We start from the raw sequence: 23,479 nt of genomic DNA on the forward strand, positions 1-23,479 counted from the left end.
CGCCTTTGACATTTGGGTTGCTCGACACCTGGCTGTGGCTTCCTGAGCAGTAGGGCCGGTGGCTGGGTGGGAGCTGACGCTTCCCGGGGGGGGGGGGGGGGGCTTGGGAAGTCTTTTCTGAGAACTTAGATGGGGTGATTGATGTCAGGGGGTTCCTGTTTCGGGTTCACGTGGCTCTATCCTGCGTGACAACAGGACTGGAGAGAAAAATGGCAGCCTAACTTTGGGGGAAGGTCAATTCAACTCTCTGGACCCCGGGTCCTTACCTGTAAGGAGGAGACCGTGTTTACTTGCAGAGATTTTGGGGGGAAGAAAATGAGACCACCTCAGTATAGCACACAGTAGATGCCGCCTGGTAGGTGCTCCTGTGTGGCCCCTTCCTTTCCTTTCTCCCACCTGGCCACATGACGTGGACCTGTCTTGTGGATTCGGGTAGGTGCGTGTGGGGGGACTCCGCTCACAGAAAGCCCCTCCCTTGACCTGCAGCTTCTCCATCAGCTGACGTGCCTGGAATTCTTGGGGCTGCCTGCCGGATTTGGTTTCCAGATGTGGAAGCAATTAAGTTTTGTTTTCCTAATCCCCAACAGTTTGCCTCTGAAGCCCACGTTCTCGCTTGAAAATCAAGACTGTCAGCTCTGTTTGGGGGCGGAGGTAGACCAGGTGGCCCCTGAATCCTTTTTGTTCAGGAGGTACGTTCACTGGGCACTCAGATCTGGGACCCAGGGCTCTGTTAGGACGGTCACATCCCATCAAGGGCCTGGTCCCTCCGGGAGCAGTTCACCCTGGGGCCACCTCCCCTGTGGTTTTTGCTTGGAGATGGGTCACTTAGCCAGATTCAGCCGCAGTGTCCGCCTGGCCTCTCGGTCGCCATCCCTGACCCTGGACGGCCAGCCTCAAAGTGGGAGGGGAGCTCCAGTCCTGACCAGGCCTGAGGGAGGCTGGTGTCAGAGCCAAGGTGCCCACGTGTCCCAGGAGTGGTAGAGGCCCCCCTTCCCAAACCAACCACAGTTGAGGGGAAGGAGTCTGCTCTGAGTTTCAAGTAACCAGAAATACTGTCTGGCATGGAGAAACTGGTAATACCTTGCTCAGTTAGTGGGTGCTCCTGGCCACAGAGGTGGCCTGCCCCAGGATCAGACACTGGCACGCGCCCGTGGTTCCAGGGCTAACTGCTGATCTCTTCTCTTGTTAACCATTCACTTTTTTAGGTAAAATAACCTTTACATTTGTACTATAACACACTAAATACAGTTCTGAGTAAACAAAAATTGCCTTAGCAGTTTCAAATGTCTCTGGCTGGATTGCACATACGCTTTCCTTTAAAATTGAAATATTACTATTCAGAGAACACAAGAAACAAATAATTTACTTAGACTGTTTTATACATATATACATATATATGTATGTATACACACACACACACACACACACACACACACACACACGCTTATGATGTTTACAAAACATCATCCTGATAATTCTAGATCCACCAAACTTCGGCGTCAGCAAAATCTTGTCTCTTTAGAAATGGCTTCTCTTTCACCATCATTTTGAGATACTGCTAACATTTCTTTTGAGCAGAGACCCCAAGTCTCTTGTTGAGGTTCTAGACGCCCAGTAGGTCTCTGTAGAGGTTGAGCTGAATTGACCGAGAAGGACTTTGCCATTATTGTCAGGGTGGGAAGGGGGCTGACAAACCCAGGTGGAGCTGGGGGGTTTCCGTGCAGGCTTCCGAGCGGGGAAGGAAGGGGCGTTCGTCTGCCAGGGCCGCCAGAACAACAAAGTGCCATAGACTGGCTGGCGTAGACAGCTGAAATTAATTTTCTCACAGTTCTGGAGGCTAATGTTCAAGTTCGAGACCAAGGTGTCGGCAGGCCTGGTTTCTTCTGAGGCCTCTCTCCTTGGCTTGCAGGTGACTGTCTTCTCCCTGTGTCTTCACGTGGTCCCTGTGGGCATGGGTGTCCGTGTGTCCTAATGTCTTCCTCCTCCTCCTCCTCCTAAGGACACCGGTCAGATTGAATTAGGACCCTCCCTTATGACCTCATTTTAATATAATTACCTTTTTAATTTTTTTTAATGTTTATTTTTGAGAGAGAGCAAGAGAGAGACAGAGCATGAGTGGGGGAGGAGCAGAGAGAGAGGGAGACACAGAATCCGAAGCAGGCTCCAGGCTCTGAGCTGTCGGCACGGAGCCCGATGCGGGGCTCGAACCCACGAACCAAGAGATCGTGACCTGAGCCAAAGTCAGATGCTTAACCAACTGAGCCACGCAGGTGCCCCATAATTACCTTTTTAAAGATCCTCTGTCCAAATGCAGCCACACTCTAAGGTACTGGGGTTGGGACTACACCATGTGAATTTGGGGGGTGATGGGACACAGTTCAGCCCATAACAGAAAGGTTCTCTGGAACCGTCCTGCAGGGGGAGGAGGGAGAGGAGTGTGAGCAGAGCCTGGCATGCGGGGAGAGAGCCCTGCGTGGAGGGGATGGGAGGCAGCTCTGCCTGTGGGCAAAGGCCCACTGTTGCCGATGGGCCTGTCGGGGTGGCTCTTGGCCAAGTGCCGTATTCAGAAAAGGTTCCAGTGTTCTGACTCCTGGTTTACGTTCTAGAGCCTGAGCCACCGTTGCCTCCTGATCTGATCATTTGGAACCCAGACTGTTCCTCTTCCAGTTCTTATTCTCGTGGGGTTTTGACCCTTGAGGTTCTGTCGGTTCACCGGGCTCCCTATTGCTGCTGCCTCTGCCTCTAGGATACAGCATTCTTTATGGCTTCACTTTTTCATTTTCCTTTTAAATAGCTAACTGTGTCACAGATTTTACACTTTTCCTTAACCAGTTCAGCAAGTCTGGGGCAACTGTCTTTCGTGTTTTATGTACGTTTCTTTCTGCCGACCTCCTGAAAAAAATAAGACCTGTGAGAACTGATTATGGGAAGCCATTGAGGGTGGGGCCTCCAAACCTGCATAACTCCCCAAGGTCTTGCCTGAAGCAGCCTTCTGCAGGGGTCCCCGGCACCCCCTCTCAGCCCCCAAGGTTCCAGAGCCCACCTTACGGCCCCTCCAACGGCCGTGACTCCATCGGCCACGCAAGAGGACCTCCACGGTGCCCCAGTCAGCCCCTGCAAGCAGGACGGAGCATCATGGAGCAGGACGGGAAGGAAGACCGTCCCAGTGAGGATTTGCACGCCCCAGTTACTCACCAGTGCTGCCACCACATTTGCTTTATCCCTGTGTGTAACTTCCCCGCCCCCCCCCCAAACCACTTGAAAGGAAATTAGGCAACGCGTTATCAAAACGCAGGGGTATTTCTCCTTAGCAAGCATAATTAGCAAGCATGATTCCCGAATATCACCCAACATGCAGTCCCTACCCTAGCTTCCGTTTTGACCCCAGTAGGTCCTTTGTAGCTAGGTGGGTGTTTGCTTGTTTGAACTGGGATCTAATCAAGGCTAGCATTTAGTTTTTCTGTCTCTTGATAAATCTAAAACAGTGGTCCTCTCGGGGTGGTCCTGGGACCAGCAGCATCACCCGAGAACATGTTAGAAATGCACTTTTTACAAAAACCTGTTTCAGTCTATGGAAATGCAGACCCAGGCCTACTGAATGAGAAACTCTGATTCAGCCCAAGTTAGCAATTCATCACCACCATAACGCCCCCCCCGCCCCCACAAGTACACACAATTCTGATGTACATCAAAGCCTAAGTACCACTGATCTCAGAAAATCCCTGTTCTCTTCTTTAGGACGTTCTCTTTTTGAGACGATCAGGACAGCTAGCTGTCTTGTAGAAGTTGCCACATCCTGTCTGCCTGCTGTTTTTCTCTGTAGTGCTGTGTAACTTGTTCCTCTATCCTACATCTTCCTGTTTAGTAAAGGTTAGATCTTCAGGCCCGATTAAAATGGAGTGTTTTGTTAAGACTACGTGCGCGGTGAGGCTGCCTCCTTCCTCTTGTATCGCATCAGGAGGCCAGCGTCTGAGTGTTCCCAATTAGTGATGCGAGCTTTGATCCCTGCGTTAAAGTGACAATAGCCTACTTTCTCCATGACAGAGATGATGGGGAGGGGAGCGGTGTTTGGTAGTAATCTGGTGGGTGACTCTTCGGTGCTGTGCAAGCGTCCCATTCCTCATCAACCTTCGACCTAGTGGTTTTGGTTCTGCAGTTGTTGGGTACGGTGTGCTGTTTGCGTCAGGTCTAGTTGGTGTGGTTCAGATCTTCTGTCTCCCTTCTCGTTGTTTTGTTTGCCTCCTCCATCAGTTACCAAGAGAGATGAATTAAAATCTCCAGCTTTATTCATTTATTTATTTATTTAAAAGTAAGCTCTACACCCAACGTGGGGCTGGAACTCACGACCCCGAGATCAAGAGTCGCACGCTCCGGGGACGGAACCACCCAGACGCCCCTTCCTTCTTTTACTTTTGACCTGCGTTCTGATGTTTAAATTTGTGTCTTGTGAATGGCACATAGCTGTTGTCTTTATCGAGTCTGGCAGTATTTGTCTTTTAATAGTATGCTTTATCCCATTTTCATTTAATGCATCGCTATGGTTAACAGCTTTGGTCTCTTTTCCTCCTTTTTTTCCTTCCTTTCAGATGACTTAAGCTTTCTTTTTTTTTTTTTTTTGTATGTTTATTTATTTTTGAGAGACAGACAGAGGGCAAGTGGGGGAGGGACAGAGAGAGAGAGAGAGGGAGACAGAGGATGCAAAGCAGGCTGCACGCTGACAGCAGAGAGACCGAAGTGGGGCTTGAGCTCGTGAACCCCTGTGAGATCATGACCTGAGCCAAAGTCGGATGCTCAGTTGACTGAGCCACCCAGATGCCCCCAGCATTTTTTTTTATAACATTTTTTTCTCCATTAGATTTTGTAGTAATACGTTTTTATTCTTTAACCGCTAACATTTGACATGCTCCAACATGTTATTGGCAGGGTGGGGAAAGAGGGCTTGGAGTGTCTCTGGTGGAGTGCATCACCTCACTGTGAGGAGCCTTTCCAGCAGGGTCCCCAGTCTGGCGCAGAGCCTAAACAGGCCTGAAAATCAGATCTCGTTGGCCCTTCCCTCACCGCTGGGACTCAAGTGCCACCCGTGCCCACAGATTGTCCCTAGGTGGACACGCAGAGCCAGAACGCCAGCTGCTTCATTTATAGTGAGAAGTGCGCTCTGGCAGTGAACTTGGGCAGTCCTCTCCCCGTGCTCGGCAGGCTCCTGGATGTTTGCTATGATCAGAAGGGTGGTGGGTGAGCTTGGACACGGGGAGCTGGTTAGAAGGTCTGAATGGACGTTGAATGATCTCAAGCTCTGGTGCCAGCTATGTTGGACCCCACAGCTCTTGGGACAGGCTGGACATGCGGGCCAGGAGAGCAAACACCCTGGCCGGTGCCTGGATGGACGCTGCCAGGGTCTGCTTTAGACCCTCCTTCCTGGCCCCTTCCTGGGGCAACACCAGATCCCTTAATGCTCAATCCCTCTGCTTGGCCACCCTGCAGGAAATTTGCTTACCCCTGGTCTTAATCTAGCTGCCAGGGGGCTATCAGACCTCCTTGCTTCTGAATTTTTCTGGGAGCTACCTCATGCCCTCTCTTTCTCTTGCACTCCTGTGACAGTACCTTAGCAGTAGCGTTGGTTGTGGGGAGAAGGTGTGAGATTGGGAAGAGAGACAGCTCAAGGGTTAAAATTAAAAACATCAAAAAGAGGGGCGCCTGGGTGGCTCAGTCGGTTAAGCGTCCGACTTCGGCTCAGGTCACCATCTCATGATCTGTGAGTTCGAGCCCCGCGTCGGGCTCTGTGCTGACAGCTCAGGGCCTGGAGCCTGCTTCCGATTCTGTGTTTCCCTCTCTCTCTCTGCCCCTCCCCACTCGTGTGTGCACGCGCACTCTCTCTCTCTCTCAAAAATAAATAAAACATTTTTTTTTTAAATGGAAAAGAGGGCCACATGGGCTTCCATGCCCCTTCTGCTGTTTTGGCGTGTGCAGTAGAGAACTCCCTATCTGACTGCCTTTGCTTCATGCAAATGGCATGTGAGTTCTTGAGAAACATGGGCATGACTTTCTCTTTCTCTTCTCAGTACCAGCCTGAGGTTCCACAGCCAGTGGGGGGTCAGATCCGGGACTGAACCAAGTCTGCGTGAGAGCCCCAGTCTCTCTATCCGTAAAGCTGGGTGACTAGACCCTCCCTCGAGGGGCCGATGTGAGAATCAGACCCTCTTGGCATTTCCCACTTGAGACAGATGAGCTCCCGAGGAAGCCCCAGATGTCACTCTTGTCCCCTTCTTGGATCTGCAGGTCCGTGTGAGGTTAAAGTAGTTTTTGGAAGGTCTACGCTGAGATCTGCCCCTGAAGACTCCTGTGCCAGGAGTGGCCAGCCCAGTTGAGAGCTGGTCTGGAGCTGCTGGTGGTAGGAGGGTTCCGGAGGTGGATCCAGGGGCCCCTGGCCGGGAGGAGAGAGCCTGAAAGCTGCCTTGGCTGCCACCACTACAGAGGGATGGTTCCTGGCCACTCTCTGATCTGGCCCCTGGGAATGGGGACATGACGGTCTATCCTGTCTTCTTGGCTTTGGCCTCCCCCACCTGTGTGGGCAGCTTGGGCTACAGAGCTTTTATCAGACAGTATGCAGTCAGTCCCCAGGGCTGGCCAAGAAGGGCGATAAATGAACTCTAATAGCTTGGTGGCCTGGTGCCCCCATGCCTGCCCTTGACCTTGTTGGGGATGAGCTGGGGCCTCGTATCTGAGCCGTTATTTCTGTTCAGAAGTTGAGGCTTAGGCACCAGCCTTGCTGCGTGGATGCTCCCCTCCCCCTTTATTCCCACCCTTGCCCCTTGACTGGCATCTGAGTAACCCTTTGTTGAGCCAGAATCTTATCAGCCGCTGATGAGCACCGGCCTCCCTCCGGCAGAGCCAGGCCTGGCTTCAGTGCGGGCGTTGGCAGCCACAGGCAGGAGGTGGGCACAGCCTGGATTGCTTACTAATCTCTGCTGCTGCCATGCCTGATGGGTGGCTGAGCCGCAGTGGGGGGTAGGGGATCCCAGTCCAGGTAAGCCCACCCCTTCCCTCCGGACCTGGGGGCATCGGCATCTACAAGTTGGCTCCTTAATCTTTTGCCTGTGGGGCCCAGCGAGAGCTCGAGCAGGCCTGTCACTTCCCGGGCCATGGGCTGGCTGGGATTATGAGGAGGGATTTCATCCCCGGCCCAGGCCCACTGCACGAGGCTTGGTTTGTGTCCACCCCCCGCCCAGTGCCTTCCTGCAGTGGGGTTCCACGTGTGCCCGCTGGTGCCTGGCTGCGAGGGAAGCTGGGAGGTGCCCGCTCAAGCTATTTTTACCCAGCCCTGTCCCCGCGGAGCTGTTCTTTGGCTCTAAGTTACTGCCTGGCGAGCAGAGCCACTGCCGGGGCTGGGGGTGGATGTGCCCCAGCCTCCTGGACTCCCTCGCCTGCGCAGTGTCTCATCCTAACGCGTGTTAAAGCATGTAATTAATGTGCAGAGAGACCTTCCAAGAGCATACACAGAAGATGGCCCTGGGGGTGGGAGGGAGGGCGCAGAAAGAAAGAGGCACCTGCAGCTCAGGCTTCCAGAAGCCGAACCCAGCCTGCCTCCACTCAGTGTGCCCCTGGGGGTCAAAGCGATAGGCTCCCGGGGCTGCACGGGCCAACAGGGGCACCCCTGCTTGTCTCCTCTCAACCAGAATAGCTCAGATTTGTTGACCATCTTCCGTGTGTGCCGAGCACACGTCCTAACTCATTTCCTGATCATCGTGAACTCCGTCAGTAGACGAGGAAACCGAGGCACCGAGAAGTAAACCTAAGGTTGCAGAACTTAGTGGTGGAGCCGAGGTTTGAACCCAGTCGGTCCACCTCCAGAGCTCGTTCCCAGCGCCACTCTGCCCGCTCTCTTCTTTGCCACGATCCCGGCGCCCGTGAGGTATGAGGCATCGTTCTGCGTTCTCTATGGCGATCCTGCCGGGCAGGCATTTCTACCCGTCTGTAGATGAGGCTCAGAAGTCGAACAACTTCTCCAGGGTCACACGGCCGGCCAGTGGCCAAGTCGGATGGGCACCCACGCCTCGAGGTCGCCATGGGTGGGCTCTCCCCAGCTCACCGTTCTGCAGGGCAGTTCGTTTACACAAATAGTTGCTAATCGCCTGCCATGTGCTCGCTGCGGTGCTGCCTGTTGGGGGTTCAGGTGCTCGCATCGCCATGGTTACTACCATAGGGTCCCTTCTTACAGGGAGTGTGGAGTGGGGCCTCTCGGGCCCGTGCCCTCCATGCACTAGCCGCCAGGAGAATGGAGTAGTGATGTGTGTGGCTTGGAGGGAGCATCCCCCGAGGGCCGGGTGGGTGACGGGCAGGACCAAACAACGTCATCGTGTCCAGGCGCTGCCGCGCCGCCTTCTGGAAGTGTGGACGGTGGGCACCGGAGGCCCCTCTGAGGCGGGGATGCCCTCTCCCGCTGTCGGTCCTTTTCACCAGCTGTTGAATTCAGCCTGGGCCGACTTCCTACAGAGGAAGGGGTGACTTTAGGGCCTGCTGCTGCCACTGGAGAGGGGCCCCACAGGCAGGCTGGGTGCCTCCCGGCTCCCACTTCCAGCCAGGGGCCAGCTGCATCCAGTCCCAGCTAGAGACGGGGTGGGGACGCGGAAGGGGACACTGGTGATACCGACCTGCCCTGCCAAAGCAGCTGCCTAGGGCGTGTTTTCCCAGCCTCCGGTCTCTCCGATCTCTCCAGAAACCCCTGGTTTTGGGTAAATCCCCAGATCCAGCTTCTTGAGGAGGGCATACTGCCTAGTCTCCAAGCCAGTAAGAGATTACACCTTCTAGCACCTGCTTCCGCTTTGCCTCTCTTCCTGAGGTGTTCGGGATCAGAGCAGGCTGTCCCCACTTCCAGGGGCACCCCTCCCAGGCCCGGTGCTATACCTAGCCCTTCCCCAGAGGGCCCAGAGGAATGGGAGCAGGGTCAGGATGTTCCCAGGGGAGTAGCAGGGGTGACACGGCCCCTTTTGTCCAGGACAGATGCCAAACCAGTACTGTCCCAGACCAACCAGGGTATAGCTTTTCTGAGAGCTTGTCTTTATGTTACTTGAATTTAGAAGAAAGCTACTAGAAATGGTTTTGAGGTTCTAGAAATCGTAACTTGCCTTGGGCAAACAGTGAAAAGGTGTCAGCGTGGGGAGGCAGCTGATTTTACAAGGCTGGCGTGTTGAGAGAGCGCGTGTAGCGAGGGGTGGCTGAGGGCCCTGACGTGGCATGTCAGGAGCCTGGCTTCGGGTCACAGCGGGGCCTCCTGCAGCGGGGAAGCTCCAGGGCAGCCGCCTCGCTCACTGAGCCTCACCTTCCCCATGCGTCAGGCTAAGCCTGGATGTCCCCAATCCTGTCTTGTCTGAGGTGCCTGGGGGCTTTTCACAGCCTCTGTTACTGTTCCCCTGGCTGCAGTCCCGGGGCCGCAGGGAGCACCTTCAACACGGGCCACGCGGAAGATCCTTGGGAGCAGTTTGACCTCTCAGACAGGAGCAGGTGGAAGCAGTGCCCCCTCAGAGGCAGCAGCCCCGAGGGTGGTTTGCGGAGCGCTGCCTCTCAGACCGGAGCCAGAGCTCAAAACCTAGAAGGTGATTTTGGCAAAAGTTCAGGCGGGTCTTTATCTCGTGCTGGCGTGGTGCTGGGCGGTGTGCTAGGCACCGGGGACCCACCCCTGCTCGGAACTGAAGGGCTCTGTGTCCTTGCTCCTCAGCACGGCCGTGGCAGGGCCAAGGCACGCTGTCCTTCCCCGGCTGGTGCCATGTTGAGGTCCTGCCCCGTGACACAGTGATCCTGTAGGATTCCACGGTCATTCTCAGTTTACCGAGAGAAGCGAGGTTCATGGAGGTGATCTGACGTGCCCAGAGTCCTGGAGGGCAGGTTCCGTGGTGCGTGGATATCCCTCTATCCCGCTGCATCAAACTCCGCTAGGTCGGGGTCGTCGTTCTTGGTAGCCGTTCATTGTGGCTGTGCCCTTAACTCAGTCACGAAGCCATCTGGCTCCTTGTGCAGGCTGTGATGGGGACCCCGACGAGCAAGCTGTCCAGGTGTCCTGAGCAACGTAGCCAGCCCAGCTGTGGCTCTTCTCCACGGATGGCTGTCCCCGGTGGTGCTGGCTCCTCACTGGGCTCTCATGAGGCAGCTGCTGTGAGAGGCCCAAGATGAATCACCTGCCGGGTATTCTTATTCTCAAGGTCCTGAGGTCTGGACCTGCCTGTGTCCCAGTCCCTGCCATCCCTGGCCCTGCCGACATCCTCGCGGTCTGATGAGGCACACTGAGCCCCCCGGGGAGCCAGCCTCACTCACTTTGTCCTCTCTCTTTCCCAGGGCAGCGAGGTGCCAGGCCCTACCTTTGCTGATGGCGAGCTCCTCCCCAGGGACCCCAGCTTCTTTCCCGAGGACGAGGAGGAGGCTATGACGCTGGCCCCACCCGAGGGCCCCCCGGAGTCAGACATGGACAGCCCCATGGAGAGCATGCAGAGCCTGGAGGGGTCGGTTGGGAGTCCTGCCGAGGAGAAGGACGGAGGGCTCGGGGGCCTGTTCCTGCCGGAGGACAAGTGAGTTAAAACTGTCTGGAGCGCCACATACAGGAAGGTGGTGGTCATGGCCAACCCAGAGATTTGGAGAGGGAGGAGAGGGGTTCTAGTATCGGTTGAACCATATGAAATTGTCAATTCTTAATCATTTTTGACCTTCAAAAAAAAAAAAAAGCAATTTCCCATACATTTTCGCAGCGCAGAGCTTCTCAGGCTCCAGTGGCTCTGGGAGTCAGGCTGTTCTCGGTGGGGTCTTTGGAGTAGTTCATCCATTTTGCTTCCTGGGAGCAGTGTGACAGCCGTACTGTGACCAGCCACCAAGGACAGCTGGTCACGGACCACAGACCCGTTGTCCTTTTGGCTGACCATTTGCCACTTGATCGTACACATTGTTCTTTGGGACCAGTCGCCAGGAGGTGGCCGGCAGGGGACGCTGAGGGTTTTAATAAAATGTATAGGAGAAAGAGCTGGAATGTGATGAATCCATCCCAAGGTGCTGAGGAGCCTGAGGGCAGATCAGTGAGTTCAACAACAACAGGGTGGCGGTACCAGCAGACTTGGTACCAGCAGACTTGCTCGTTAGTGCCCTGTCGTCAACACTGTGATTCTCAGATAGAGACCAGGACTGCTCAAGGGCACGGTGGGAGAATTACGGCCTTACCCACTTCCCTGCTTCTCGTCCCCAGTTCAAGTTGCCCAGTTTTGAGCTCAGAGGCTCAGTACGTCAGAGAAACCCTCATTTCTGAGTAGCGATACGTAAACCTGACCTCACAACCACTGACGGGAAGACCTGTTTCGGCAGGTGACAAGCAGTGCTCTGTTCTCAGGTTGTGGACAGGGCTCAGCCAGCCCTGGACACTGTCACAGGCCACACCGTGGGTCACCCATGAGAGGCCTAGGGTCTCCGACCCATGTTCTCTGCAGCGAGCCCCTTCTCTAAACTGGGAGAAGCGCCTCATCTAGTAGCTCGTTGTTACTTATTTGAAAACTTCCAGGGGCACCTGGGTGGCTCAGTCGGTTCAGCGGCCGACTTCGGCTCAGGTCACGATCTCGCGGTCCGTGAGTTCGAGCCCCGCGTCGGGCTCTGGGCTGATGGCTCAGAGCCTGGAGCATGCTTCCAATTCTGTGTCTCCCTCTCTCTCTGCCCCTCCCCCGTCCATGCTCTGTCTCTCTCTGTCTCAAAAATAAATAAATGTTAAAAATTTAAAAAAAAACAAAAACAAAAAACTTCCATTTCTTACTAGAATGCAAGCCAATTAAACAGAGCTTGGAAAAGGTAGGAAAGGAAGAATGGCGGGGGGGGGGGGGGGGTGAGTAACTCACTTAGAGTCCCACCACCCAAACCCAAGCTCTGTTACCATGTAAATACTTTTATGTCCTACTTTTCCTTATTTTGTATCAACCTTTCCTTTCTGTATTTAAATTTTATATCCGACTTTATATTAGCTTTTCCCATATTATTGCTAGTATTTTTTGCAGACCTTTCAACAATTAGATAACCCATAATTTGATATTTACTAATATATATTATAATTTTACAACTGTAACTTAATCATTTAATTAGCTAATATTAGCAATATAGAATATATAATTTTACATTATACGTCTACTATAACTTAAAAAAAATTTTTTTTAACACTTGTTTATTTTTTGAGAGACAGAGACAGAGCATGCACAGGGAAGGAGCAGAGAGAGAGGGAGACACAGAACCTGAAGCAGGCTCGCAGGGCTCAAATTCCCAAACCGTGAGATCGTGACCCGAGCCAAAGTGGGACGCTTAACCGACTAAGCCACCCAGGAGGCCCCATATACTATGACTTACTAGAACTTATTCTCATTTGATGTAGGGAAACCATTCAGTTGTAAGCAATGTTTTGTTGCTGTAGAGAAGCATCGGTTTGCGCATCTCTTGTGCAGAAACTGTTTCTGTGGTGAGACACTTCCCTTAGGATGCGGTCCCCAGAGTGCACTTGCCAGGTCAGAAAGCACACACTCGGGCTTCTGATCTCTGTGGCACCAGTTGACCTCCAGGAAGGCTGGTTGGTTTCCCCGGCACAGACAGCCCTTCTGTAACACCCAGGTCCCTGGGCCACGCCCCATCCATGACCACGTCGGACCTCTCCACACACTCCACCACCTCGCTTATCAGCAACGAGGAGCAGTTTGAAGACTATGGAGAGGGGGACGACGTGGACTGTGCCCCCAGCAGCCCCTGCCCCGATGACGAGACCAGGACCAACGTTTACTCGGACCTGGGATCTTCAGTGTCTTCCAGGTGGCCCTGTGGTCTGGAATGGCAATTTGGGGCCCGGGAAAAGCGGCCGGACCAACCAAACCTCATCCCAGGGCGGGTCAGAGGGCAGAGTCCTAAGCTCCCTGGGGTCTGCTCCTGGAGCTTGGGGGTGCTGCCTTTGCACCCTGATTGGAGGTTCTAGAATTCCTCCCGCCTCCTTCTGGCTTGGGGAAGAAACAGAATTAGCCCACCTGGGAGGCTGCAGACTCAGGGGTGTGTGCTGTCTTGCTTCCTAGAACCTCGGTGTCGAAGGGTCCTTCTAGGTGACCTACTGTGATACCTTCCCCCACACCTAGTCATTACTCACTCCGACGTTAGCTCTCCATCGCCTTGTCTGTGAAATGGGTACTGTTCATTGGCCTTTCCTCTGAGAGTATCGAGGGAGGGAGGATCTGTTGCTGTATTTCCACTCCCTCTGCCCCTAAGCGCACACACAAAAGGTTCCCCGGCATTGGGGAACCCAGTCAAGTAAGGATGGGGTAGGGCACCAGATTGGACAGCAGAGGTTGATTTCTGTCTCCCGAATCAGTGCGGGGCAGACACCCAGGAAAATGCGGCACGCCTACAACAGCGAATTGCTGGATGTTTACTGCTCTCAGTGCTGTAAGAAGATCAACCTGCTGAATGACCTGGAAGCCCGACTGAAAAACCTGAAGGCCAACAGGTGAGGCCCCCGGGACCCAGCAGAGGGATGGGCGGCCAGGGCTGGGGGTGGGGGGTGGGTCCAGAGGGGGAAGCGGCAGGCAAGGCGGCCCCACTCTGTCTTGGCAAGTGAGGGCCCTGTCAGGGTGGGATTGATCTTAGGGGGCTTGCGTTTTTCTGCAAGAGGAAACTCAGGGTGCTTCTGCTGAGGACCGAGCTGATTAGTGAATTTCCTGCAGCGGGCGGGACAAAGCCCTGTAGTGCACCTACTGGTATCTTGCAGCCAAGGCAGAGTAAGGAGTGGACTAGAGCCCCCTCTGTTCAATGACTGTTTTCTCTCTCCCTCTCCCTACTGCACCCCCACCCCTGCAGCCCTAACCGGAAGATCTCTAGCACGGCCTTTGGACGGTAAGACCCCCCCACCTTGGGAGGAGGGGTGGAATACTGTCTCCCTTTCCATTTGGGCAGCCCAGACCCAGCCAGTGCCCAGTGCCCTGCGCGTGCCCGATGCACAGAGGGAAACAGAGACCCCCAGGAGTGCAGGCAGAGCAACCAGACCTCTACTTCTGACAGGGAGGGGCCGCCCTTGTCCCTTGTGGCAGTGGAGCAGTCGGCCTCTCCAAACCCTTAGCTGTTTCCGCTCCAGGCAGGTGCACCAGGGAGGCCCTGAGAGACCCGGTGCGTCTCACGGCTGTTGGTGCCCTGCCCCGCACCCTGGAGCCGGCAGCTGTGCCAGCAGATCCTGGGGATCCCGCTGACCGAGACTGGGCACGAGTGTGCCCTGTTGGAGCTGGTCACTTTGCTCCGGGTTAAATCCTCCCAGCTAACTTCCTGGGACTTCCAGGCTCCCGCTCTGGATCTCGGGATCCAGGTTCTCGTGCACACTGGCCCAGGTCCACTCCCAGGGCCCTGGGAGCTGCCAGCAAGCGCCCAGACTCTGGCTCGAGAGCAGGAGTGGGACGGGACAGGCCCTGGATAGAGACCTGGCTGCTGCCCGGCAGGGAGCGGGAAGGGGGAGCCTCACCGTGGTAGCTGGGTTTGCCTCCGGCAAGTCTTTACCCATTTGCAGACCCACCCAACCCCCTGCCCCGCACAGTCTGGGTGGGTCTCCTTCCCATTGCCAGGGTCCCAGAGATGCATCGGGAGCCGGTTTGGTGGAGGAATTGAGTCTTGCTGGGTGGCCTCAGGAGGCCAGGACCCTCTGCCAGGACCGTGGAGCCAGTCTACCTGCAGTGGCTGGTTTTGCAGCTGGAGGGAGGTGGTCAGGGGCTCATGTGCCCACTCTGGTCACTGGGTAGTTACTGGCTCGAACACCGGCATGAAAAGGGTGCTGAGGCAGCAGGCCAGAGCCGTGATGGATTGCCAGGGACTCTGGAGGGGTGTAGCGGCCCCTCCGCTGGCCTCTGAGCTGGGTGACCTCTTGAGTTCAGAGGTCAGGCAACTCTTCTCCCTTGACTGGGTGAGGACAGCCTCCTTGGAGGGGTCCCTGGCCTTCTCCCCAAGATACTGGGTGCTCTCAGCCCATAGCCCAGTGTGGACCCCAGGCCCTGGAGGGCCGGCCTCTGCAGCTACCTCCCCCCTCCCCCCGTCCCCCGCAGGCAGCTCATGCACAGCAGCAACTTCAGTAGCAGTGATGGTAGCACTGAGGACCTGTTCCGAGACAGCATTGACTCCTGTGACAACGACATCACGGAGAAGGTGGGTCCTGAGTGGGTGGAGGACAGGCTTAATGTGTGCGTGCTCCTCGGGGGTCGTGGGGAGCCCCCCAGCAGCTATCTGGGGACTCGGGAGACAGAGACCCTGTCCTTGCCCAGGAGTTGGGGGTAGGTGGCCCCGATAATGCGGACACGTACGCTTGGGGACCCTCACGCTCACCAAACATGGCTTCTGTCCCACAGTCTCTAGCTTCTCGGTCCTGTGGACTCCGAGGTTTCCTCCACCCCCACCTCTGCCTCCCTCTTGCAGGTGAGCTTCCTGGAAAAAAAAGTGACAGAACTGGAGAATGACAGTCTGACCAATGGGGACCTGAAGAGCAAGCTGAAGCAGGAGAACACACAGCTCGTGCACAGGTCGGGGGCTGGGGGGCTGGGGCCCCGGCCGTGACTCGGGAACGGGCTTGGGGAGGGCCCTGAGAAAAGCTGGGGGAGGTGAACTGCACATCTTGTCCTTCCTCTCCGAGAGGCTGTGATGTGTCAGCCCCTTGCTACATGGCTGTGCCCATGCAGGACGCACAGGAGGACTGGTCTCTGGGGACTCAGAAACAGGCTGGAGCTTGACCTTGACCCCCATGTCTGCAGCCCCAGGGTGGGTGTAAGGCAGGAGTTGGGATCCACTCCCGTATTTCTCTGTCCTACACTGATGAGAGTCTGACACCCCCCCGCCCCCCACCCCGTTTCTGGGGACAAGCTCCGCAGAGAGAGGCACTGGTGTTGAGTCGGGCTCGCACATGCTGCTAGCGGAAGGGTCCGGGCATCACTGCCCCTCCTCCCGATGGGGGCCCGCTGACCCTGACTGCAGTGAGGTAGTGCATGTAGCATGTAGTTGTCCTCACGGGGTGGCATGAGATTTGGTAAACTGATCCCCGCCCAGGGTCTGGCCCTTAACCTCGTAGGGCCCAAAGATGGGTTCTGGAACACCCCAGAAGGGTAGCCTCCTGGAGGGACTGTTCCCAGTGAAATGTGCCCAGACTGATAGGCCAGCTAGGCTGCCAGTGGTGGGGTTAGAGCGTGCCCGGTGGGACCTGGCCCCTTCCTGGGTCTTGAATGTTCGGGGCCCCTATCCAAGGACATGCGTGGTTTTGGAGTCAAGGTGCCCAGTAGCTGAATTACTGGTCAGAGGGATAGGGACCAGGGAGGAGGAGAGCGGGAAGAGAAGCCAAGGCCCGAGGGCTGCTTCACGCAGCCGTGCGGAGGCCTGCCGTCCCTCCCCGTGCCTGGCTGGGAATGCCACCTTCTCTGTGCAGCCTCGCTCCCCTCTGGGCCGACCGCCAGGCACCCCCTCCCTACCCTCTCCCCGTGGCGTGCGTCTCCTTACGTGCTGTGGCATCCGCATTCATCCGTCAGGGAAGCTGCTGACCCACAGGTCTGGCAAACACATCGCCACTTCCCGCAGCAGGGCTACGACGGAGCCAGGGTCTCGGGGCCTCCCGTAGCCAGGGGCGGGGCCGGGGTGGGAAGACACCAAGAGAGCTGGCCCTGGACTGGGGCGCGCGCCCCTCTGTCTCCTCAGGGTGCACGAGCTGGAGGAGATGGTGAAAGATCAGGAGACCATGGCCGAGCAGGCCCTGGAGGAGGAGACGCGGCGGCACCGCGAGGCCTACGGCAAGCTGGAGAGAGAGAAGAGCACGGAGATCGAGCTGCTCAACACCAGGTGGGCGCCTGCTGGGGACGGGGCCGCCTCGGAGGTGCCGTCCACTCCCGGTCCAGGCCCGTGGGACAGGCACCGTCCCCGTGGTATGGATCGGAAAACAGCCTGAAGAAAAGCCCCCTGTTGTAACAGTTCTCCTCTTGATACCTGAACACCTGGACATGCTTGCTGGGAAGTATATAAAAGAACCTTCTGGTAGCATTATTTCTACTAGGTACAACTGGAGACAGCTCACAAGTCTGTCAACAAGAGGATAGGTTAAAAAACTGTGGTCTTGCCCCTATTCCTGGGTTGGGTCTAATGTCCGGGCTAGGAGCTCCCCCTGCTGTCAGAGTCTCCTTGACCTTGAACACCTGGGTGCACCGACCCTGGGCCCCTGGGGCCAACGTAAATGGAAAAGCAGGGCCCGGTTTCTTTTGGGCTTCTGGGCCGCAGATATAGCTGCTGGAACCTGAGGCCGGTAGGGAGAGGAGTATTGACCCGGGAATCTGGGTTGCTTACCCTTTAGCTCCAGGACTCTGGACATCCTGTGTCATTTTCTGGGCCTCAGTTTCCCCATCTGTCAGTCCTCCCTCCCAGCCCCACAGAATGACCGTGAAGGCAGGTGGGTTGCTGCACATCAGAACAGTACACACAGGTGAAGACTGTGGTGTCCCAGGGCTGCCCTCCCTAATGACCCAGGCCAGGGAGGCCACTGGGAAGCTACCTAGGCCCCTGGCAGAGAGAGCAGTGGAGCCATCACTCTAGGAAGGAAGTAACAAGTGTGAAGGAGAGGGAATGTTCGGCAGGAATCGGTGGCAGAAATGACCCTGTGCTGTTCCGGTGCCACTGACAGCCCAACTCACCTGCCCTCTTCTCAGGTCATTTAAAACGACCTGGGTACCTGGGCTGTGTCTCCTCATGGGATCCTGTTAGGACAGCCCCCTCTGGACACTAACACAGAGGACGATGACCTGTGGATGTCACAGGCAGCTGCGGGGAGGGCCGAGCGAAGAGCCTGGGAGAGACGCTGGGGGGAGAAAGAAAAGCAAACGCTATCATTGCTTTCCAAGCGGGAGGGACCTGCCACCACCAGCCACAGGAGGACCTTCTCTTTGTTTAGCAGAAAAACGTCCTCCGTGTTGTTTCAGGCTGTAAGGACGCATGTGAAAAAGAATCCTATGTTCTTATTCACAAATGAGTGTTTCCTTTTATCACAAACAGAAGGATGGTAATTCGGTGTCCTTCCCAGTTTGCCTTGGATGACAGGAAGCTCGAAGCTGTATTACCCATCTGGAACAACTAGTCATATTCTCTCTCTCTCTCTCTTGCTTTCTGGTATCTTCCCTCTTCCAGGAAGCAGAGAATCGCTGTAGACTGTCCATCCGTTGTAAGATAACCTCCGTTTCTGACATACTTGTCTTTCTCCTTTTCCCAGGGTGCAGCAATTAGAGGAGGAAAACACTGAGCTCAGAACAACAGTGACCCGGCTCAAGTCACAAACAGAGAAGCTGGATGAGGTGAGCAGCAGGCCTAGGAGTGTCCCTCAGATTCCGATCTTGAGCTGAAGCCACAGAGGCGGTGTTGGCCACAAAGGCCTCTAGTTGCTAGTTTGCTCCAACAACAACAACAACAAAATAAAATACGAATAGTAATTTGTCTTGCTATGTTTCTGATTTTCCAAACTTTTTTTACAGCGAATATAATTTTTTATATAATGGGGGGAAGTAATAATAAAAAAGAGAGAAGGAGGTTAGCTTTTGTTTGGCCGCACCTTTGATTCAGGTTTCATCTGGCACCATCGAAGGGCTTCAGAGGCCTGTGTTTCTAGAATCCTAAGGGACCCGGCTGTTTCTTTAAGCCGTGACTCGAGGGCTGTGTTCAGGGGGGCTGGTCGGACTGCCCGCCTGTCCAGGTGGCTGACCCGGAGCCCCCCGACGTCCCTGGGGTGTAGCGAGCCTCTCTGGGCACCGTCCTCCCTGACCCAGTCCCCCGATCCAGGAGCGGCAGCGCATGTGTGACCGGCTGGAGGACACCAGCCTGCGGCTCAAAGATGAGACGGACCTGTACAAGCGCGTGACGGACAAGCTGCGGCAGAACCGCCTTGAGTTCCAAAAGGAACGGGAGGCGACGCAGGAGGTGGGTCCCAGGCCGGAGGGCACCGGGCACCGGGGCTCCCTCCCGTGGCCGCGCTCCCGCCAACCAGCCCCTCCCCCACGCAGCTCATCGAGGACTTGCGGAAGGAACTAGAGCACCTGCAGATGTACAAGCTGGACTGTGAGCGGCCAGGCCGGGGACGCAGCTCGTCCTCTGGCCTGGGCGAGTTCAACGCCAGGGCCCGCGAGGTGGAGCTGGAGCATGAGGTCAAGCGGCTCAAGCAGGTGGGCCCCGCCGGACGGGTCTCCCGCATGGGGCCCCAAGCTGCAGCGGCACCTTCCCACACCCCTTCCTGTCTGCTCCTCTCAACGTCCCTGCCCGGTGGGGCTGCCCGTCCCCACCCCACAGCTCAGGCAAGGCAGCTCACCTCTAGCCCACACTTGATGCGGATCCCGGGGTCTCTCCTTGGAGTCCACACAAAGAAGCAGACCCCACTCTGCTGTCCTTGCCGATGGAGTGGAGGAGGAGACTATCCAGCCATGGATGAGGGGCTGCTGTGTTGGGTCCTCCCAGAAGCAGACCCGGATCCCAAGGTTCCATTTCAAATGGTTCCCGGGAGCACTCCCATGATGGGGGAGTTGGGGGAAGTGGGATCAGGAGGGGCAGGGACCAAGGGAGGGTGTGATGGTGAGTGAAGCCCCCTGTTCAGCCCAGCCCGACATTCGGGGGTGGGAAACTGCTCTAGAAAGTCTACTCCTGCTGGCTTCACCAGCATCCCACAGCGATCCGAAAACCCCAGCCCTTTCTCCTGCATGAGGGCACCAAGTCCCAGGTGTGCGGTTAGTTAGGAGACTTTAGGCAAAAGCTAGCACGTGGTACTGGCACGTGGGGTCTGGGTAGGGCCCTGTGAGGCCACCTGTACTCAGGAAGAGTTCCCACAGAGCAGGATTCCTGAACCTCGCTACAGGAGGAGACTGGATCCAGCCTTGCAGCCCGGAGACCCCAAAGTATCAGGAGCTCCTCTTCTGGCTCACTCACCCCAGGGAGGAAAGCGTGGCCAGGAGCCCTGCCCTTATCTGGAAACTTCGTTCCCCTCAGTGGGCCCATAACTCTTCCTCAGGACCCCGTGACCTCCCAGGACCCAGCTCTTCCCCCGAAGCCTGGCAGAGGCCACATCACCTATGGGTATCTTTGAGCTGGCCTGACACACACCCGAGAGGAGGGTCCCGGTGGCAGTCAGGAGACCGTGAATGCAAAGAAATGGGTTCTGCTGGGTTCTGGATGCTTCTGGGAGCTGACGTTGCCTTTGTCCCACTCCACAGGAGAATCATAAGCTGCGGGACCAGAATGACGACTTGAATGGACAGATCTTGAGCCTCAGCCTCTATGAAGCAAAGAACCTCTTTGCCACCCAGACCAAAGCCCAGTCTCTGGCCGCAGAAATAGACACGGCCTCTCGCGATGAGGTAATGTGCCCTCTCATTCTCGCTTGGGAGCCTCGGCCGCTCCTCTGCAAGTCCTGTCCCGCACCCGTGTGCTGTGATGAGAAGTCCCAGGCTACCCCGAGCAGGGGAAGCAGACCAGGGCCTGTGAGGGTCCCCGTCTGCAGCCACCTGAGTGACCGTGCAGAGCGGTGAGGGGAGTTAGAGCAGTTCTGACTTCCTGCGTGTGCTGGGGAGGAAGCTCTGGGAACCGAGTGGAGTTTGAGTCTTTGCTCTACCAGAAACATGCCAAAATGGCCGGCTGATCAACATGTCTCTGTCAGCCCGTAGTGCAGGAGAAGCTAGAACCCCTCTGCCTCAAGCCAAGAGGGGAAAGACCCTAGCGTTTCTTGAGCACCTGAGTGTAGTGTGTCTTCATCTTCTGACAACTCAAAGGCTTCCTGGACATTTCCATGTTACAGATTGGGAGGCTAGGACACAAGATCACCCAACTTGTGGAGGGAGAAGGACCCAGGTCTCCAGAACCAACGTCCGTTCTGCCCCACCACCCCACACCAGGGTGTGCTTCTAAAAGATCAGGCCTCCAAAATACCCTGGTTACATGTGAACATGAATCATAAGACAGTCACTGAACCCTTTATCCTGTGCTTAGGACACAGAGCTAAGTGCTGACCCCTAGCCTCGGGGGACTCCCAGGTGAGCTGGTTACTAGCCTCCAGTCTGGGGGCAGAGGTGGCATTTCAGTGACCTAAAGGACACATCGGGAATGGACCTGCACAGGGGCAATGGCAGGGTCGGGGTGATGAGGGGACCGTTTCAGGTAGAGGAAACAGCTAGAAGCCTTACAAGTCTTAGGGCCCTGGGACTCTGGATGTCATTCTTGATTGCAAATGCCTTTAGCCAGTGTTTTCAGCCTGTACCGAGCGGTTGCTCATACTTGGGTCCCTCCACAGACCAGTTGGATCAGAATCCCTGGGGGAGGGGCCTGGGCATCAGCATATCTCACACACCTTACTGTGAGCTGTCACTGCTCTGGCTGGTTTCTGGCACCCAAGTGCTGAGGTTGGTCTGGGGGCCTGCCTTGCCCAGGTGTCCCGAGCCCCTCTGTGCCGGGCCCTGGCTCACCACAAGCTGGGGATCCGGGTTCCACCTGCACTCCAGCCCGGGCCCGGCCTCTGACCTGCCTCTCCCGTTCCCCCCAGCTCATGGAAGCCCTGAAGGAGCAGGAGGAGATCAACTTCCGGCTGAGGCAGTACATGGACAAGATTATCCTTGCCATCCTGGACCACAACCCCTCCATCCTTGAGATCAAACACTGAGACGAGGGCTGGCTGCAGAGCGGCCTCGGGACCCTCCCAGCCCTGGACCCTGGGACCAAGGCGCAGACCCCACTTGAGGATGCGGCCCAAGCCAGGCCACACACACACACACACACACACACACTGTAAACATCTCTGGCCACCATGTCCTGTGTACTGATGCGTATGTGGGGAAGCCGCTCACACAGCAAGGGGTGAGCGTGGGGCTGTGAGTGTCATCTGCACAGTTACTGCCCGTGCACTTTGCAGTCCCCTTGCAAGAGCGGATGGTCCTGGAGGGTGGGAGGGGCAAGGTCTGCTATCAGGAGTTACTGTAATAACAAGAACTGGAAGACTGTGTTTCAGGTACTGGATGAAAATGATTCTACCTCTGGGGATAAGGATTTAAAGATGCTCTAGTGAGACAGGCTCTTTTCACCCCACCTCTGTTCCCTCTGGGAGTGGGAGCAAAATTATGGTCTTTCCCAGGGGTTCGAATGCCTAACGGCCACATCCTCCCCAGCCTCTTTGGCCACCTTTCAAGCCTAGGTGCTCAGGCTCAGAGAGGAGGAAGGGACCCTCCCAGAGCCCCTCCCTGGCCAGCAGCCCCTGTGATGCCTGTGCATGGGGTGTCCCGAGGACTCAGGCTTGCAGGAGAGCTGGCATGGGGCAGCCTTCGTTTGAGAAGCTCTTGGTATTTTGGGGGTTTCCTGTACACTTCCCCATCCCTGCCTGCCTCCTGCCTCTTCCTTTCTGGCTTGGTTGTTTTTTGCTTTTTATTAGAGAGAGAGAGTGCGAGTCGGGGAGAGGCGCAGGGTGGAGGGTGGGGTGGGGGCGGAGAGAGAGAGAGAGAGAGAGAGAATGAATCTTAAGCAGGCTCCACACTCAGCATGGAGCCCGAGGCCAGGCTCAATCCCACAACCCAGGGATCGTGACCTGAGCTGAAATCAAGAGTTGGACGCTCAACTGACTGAGCCACCCAGGCGCCCCTCTTTCTGTTTTATTGTTAAGACCATGAAAAATGAGCGGTATTTAACTTGAGTGTAAAATGAAGGGAATAAAAGGGGGTGGGGAGTGGGGGCCAGGGGTGTCTAAGGCACGTGTTGGCATTGGGTGACAAAGACCTTAGTTCCAGGGAGGAGCGTGGTCCCATTCCAGTCTGTTCCCTCCCCGTGGGCTGCATTTCCCGAGAAGCATGGATGGACAGTCCGCAGGCGGGGAGTGGGCCTTGCTTACCTGCTCCTGTTCTCCACACAACCCGGTGATGGCAGGCCTCAGGTTTGGAGTTGGGGATTCTGAGCTCTGGGCTTGACTCAGCTGGGTAGCGAGGCCCCCGCGTCCCGCCCTTTGGAAACTCTCCTATTCAGTTCTCAGCCAGGAGAGGTGTGCTGGTGAGAGACACGGGTGGGGAGATGGCAGGGAAACCTTCGGCCTCCGTCCTTGTGACACATGGTGGAAATTCTCTCTCTGGATTTTTTTTTCTCTCTCTCTCTGGATTTTTTTTTTTTTTAATTTTTTTTCCCCAACGTTTTTATTTATTTTGGGGACAGAGAGAGACAGAGCATGAACGGGGGAGGGGCAGAGAGAGAGGGAGACACAGAATCGGAAACAGGCTCCAGGCTCCGAGCCATCGGCCCAGAGCCCGACGCGGGGCTCGAACTCCCGGACCGCGAGATCGTGACCTGGCTGAAGTCGGACGCTCAACCGACTGCGCCACCCAGGCGCCCCTCTCTGGATTTTTAACGTGATCTTTTGTTGTAGGCAGCTGGTACTTTGCGTTTTCCAGTTTGTCTCAGTTTTATATGGCTTGTGATTCGTTTCGTTAAT

The 23,479-nt window shown here is 56.0% G+C and overlaps 1 protein-coding gene across 2 annotated transcripts in view; it reads left to right on the forward strand.

Moving 5' to 3' along the window:
- RAB11FIP4 (RAB11 family interacting protein 4) overlaps positions 1 to 22,021 on the forward strand; it is a 118,035-nt gene extending 96,014 nt beyond the window's left edge. For both annotated transcript variants that reach the window (XM_047833502.1, XM_047833503.1), the window contains 12 exons: positions 10,327 to 10,556; positions 12,616 to 12,810; positions 13,358 to 13,492; positions 13,843 to 13,878; positions 15,069 to 15,168; positions 15,436 to 15,539; positions 16,699 to 16,839; positions 18,254 to 18,335; positions 18,817 to 18,954; positions 19,038 to 19,196; positions 20,235 to 20,378; positions 21,557 to 22,021. In XM_047833502.1, the coding sequence (XP_047689458.1) occupies positions 10,327 to 10,556; positions 12,616 to 12,810; positions 13,358 to 13,492; positions 13,843 to 13,878; positions 15,069 to 15,168; positions 15,436 to 15,539; positions 16,699 to 16,839; positions 18,254 to 18,335; positions 18,817 to 18,954; positions 19,038 to 19,196; positions 20,235 to 20,378; positions 21,557 to 21,673 (1,581 nt within the window). In that variant the 3' untranslated portion in view covers positions 21,674 to 22,021. The remainder of the gene's footprint in view (positions 1 to 10,326; positions 10,557 to 12,615; positions 12,811 to 13,357; positions 13,493 to 13,842; positions 13,879 to 15,068; positions 15,169 to 15,435; positions 15,540 to 16,698; positions 16,840 to 18,253; positions 18,336 to 18,816; positions 18,955 to 19,037; positions 19,197 to 20,234; positions 20,379 to 21,556) is intronic.
- Positions 22,022 to 23,479: the final 1,458 nt, after the last annotated feature.

The sequence above is a fragment of the Prionailurus viverrinus genome, chromosome E1 (genome assembly GCF_022837055.1).
Source record: "Prionailurus viverrinus isolate Anna chromosome E1, UM_Priviv_1.0, whole genome shotgun sequence".
Lineage (NCBI taxonomy): Eukaryota > Metazoa > Chordata > Mammalia > Carnivora > Felidae > Prionailurus > Prionailurus viverrinus.